Source organism: Sitodiplosis mosellana, unplaced genomic scaffold (assembly GCF_009176505.1).
Source record: "Sitodiplosis mosellana isolate CC-2019 unplaced genomic scaffold, AAFC_SMos_1.0 Smas_scaffold_354, whole genome shotgun sequence".
In the NCBI taxonomy this organism is placed as follows: Eukaryota; Metazoa; Arthropoda; class Insecta; order Diptera; family Cecidomyiidae; genus Sitodiplosis; species Sitodiplosis mosellana.
In genome coordinates, this window is record NW_022595596.1 from 1 (window position 1) to 1,342 (window position 1,342).

At 36.2% G+C, this 1,342-nt stretch overlaps 1 protein-coding gene across 1 annotated transcript; it reads right to left on the bottom strand.

The window, feature by feature from the left end:
• Positions 1–383: 383 nt before the first annotated feature.
• Positions 384–1,171, bottom strand: LOC129570844 (uncharacterized; the record flags this gene model as incomplete). Its single annotated transcript, XM_055450566.1, has 4 exons — positions 1,074–1,171; positions 743–997; positions 557–683; positions 384–486 (listed from the first exon to the last, which is right to left on the bottom strand). Coding segments are annotated over exons 1-4 (583 nt in total), but the record flags the coding sequence as incomplete, so codon positions are not given.
• Positions 1,172–1,342: the final 171 nt, after the last annotated feature.

The following is a 1,342-nucleotide window of genomic DNA, read 5'->3' on the forward strand; positions in this document are numbered from 1 at the left end:
TGACGGAGTTACATGCAACATAAAATCCAGATTCATATCATTATTTAGACCCCTCATCCAACCGGTATAATCGCTCGGTAATTCGTCTGGACTATGAAAATAAATCTGAAGCGTAGAAATATTGAAATAGAGTAGGGGAAAAAAATAGAAAATCGATCCAAACAAAATTGCTGTCTCACAAAAAATGAGTATCCTCTTTTGTTCATCAGGTCAAAATAAAATTGGCTGCCTCCTTGATATTTATTGTAAGCTAATGGTAATCTGTCCCAATTGGAATTACTGGAAGTGTAGAGAATAGAATGGACATTTTTTGCCTAGGAGCTATCATAAATTTGTTTTCCATGTTTACTAGAAAAAAGCAGAGTTGACCATGAAACACACGCCCGCATTGTGAACTATCTGTCGCTTGAATAGATCGCCACAATCGTGATAACGTTTGCCATTGAATTGAATATTGTAGAACAGTTCATTGCAATACGGGAATAACTAAAAAAGATTAATTGATTAAAATCATTCGGAATAGATGGAACTATCATGATAGAGAGTGAATGCAAACCAGTTGCTTTAGAGCTTCGATATCCATGCCACAAGTACTGTTGGTTGCTTGGCATGCATAATATCCGTTGCCAAGACCTGAATGACCTGCATAGGCGTAGCGTATAAGTTGATTGTAGTAGTCTTTGCTGAAAATATATCAAAAGATAGTTTTTCTATTCGATGATAAAATCAGCAATCGACCTACTCTTGTGGCTCTTTGATGTTGTGTTCTGCGTAATATTTTCTCACAAATTGTTCGATCCTCTCGGTACTTACTCTTCTACGTTCATGGTCATATCTCTGAATACAAACAGACACAGCTGGGAAAACACTGTTCTCTTTTGAGATAATTGGATTTACGTTGATAACAATCGGATCATCCGCGTAGTCATTCAATGTGTACACAAATACGACAGTCATTGCAATGACAGATCCAATCATAACGCAAACCCAATAAGTGCTGCAATTACAAAAAGAAAACTCAAGTCCACTATAACTGTGTCGACAATAACTCAAACTATTCAAGTTCCATTTACCGATCAATCAGTCCATATCGACGATCCAAATATTGAACACCATGTAGACCACTGTTGTTTACAAAGTGATAGAATCGGTTTGTGAATCTAGTTATCATGATCATATACCGAGTAGAACTGCTTGACGATCTTTTGCAATTAGCAATCATTTTGAATCGAAAGAGTTTTAGAGCGCATAGCTTTCTCTTACAAAAAAGCTTTTGATACAAAGGTTCTGTGGCAAAATAAATGAATTCAGCGATGCTTATGAAACTGAATCCAAGAAATAG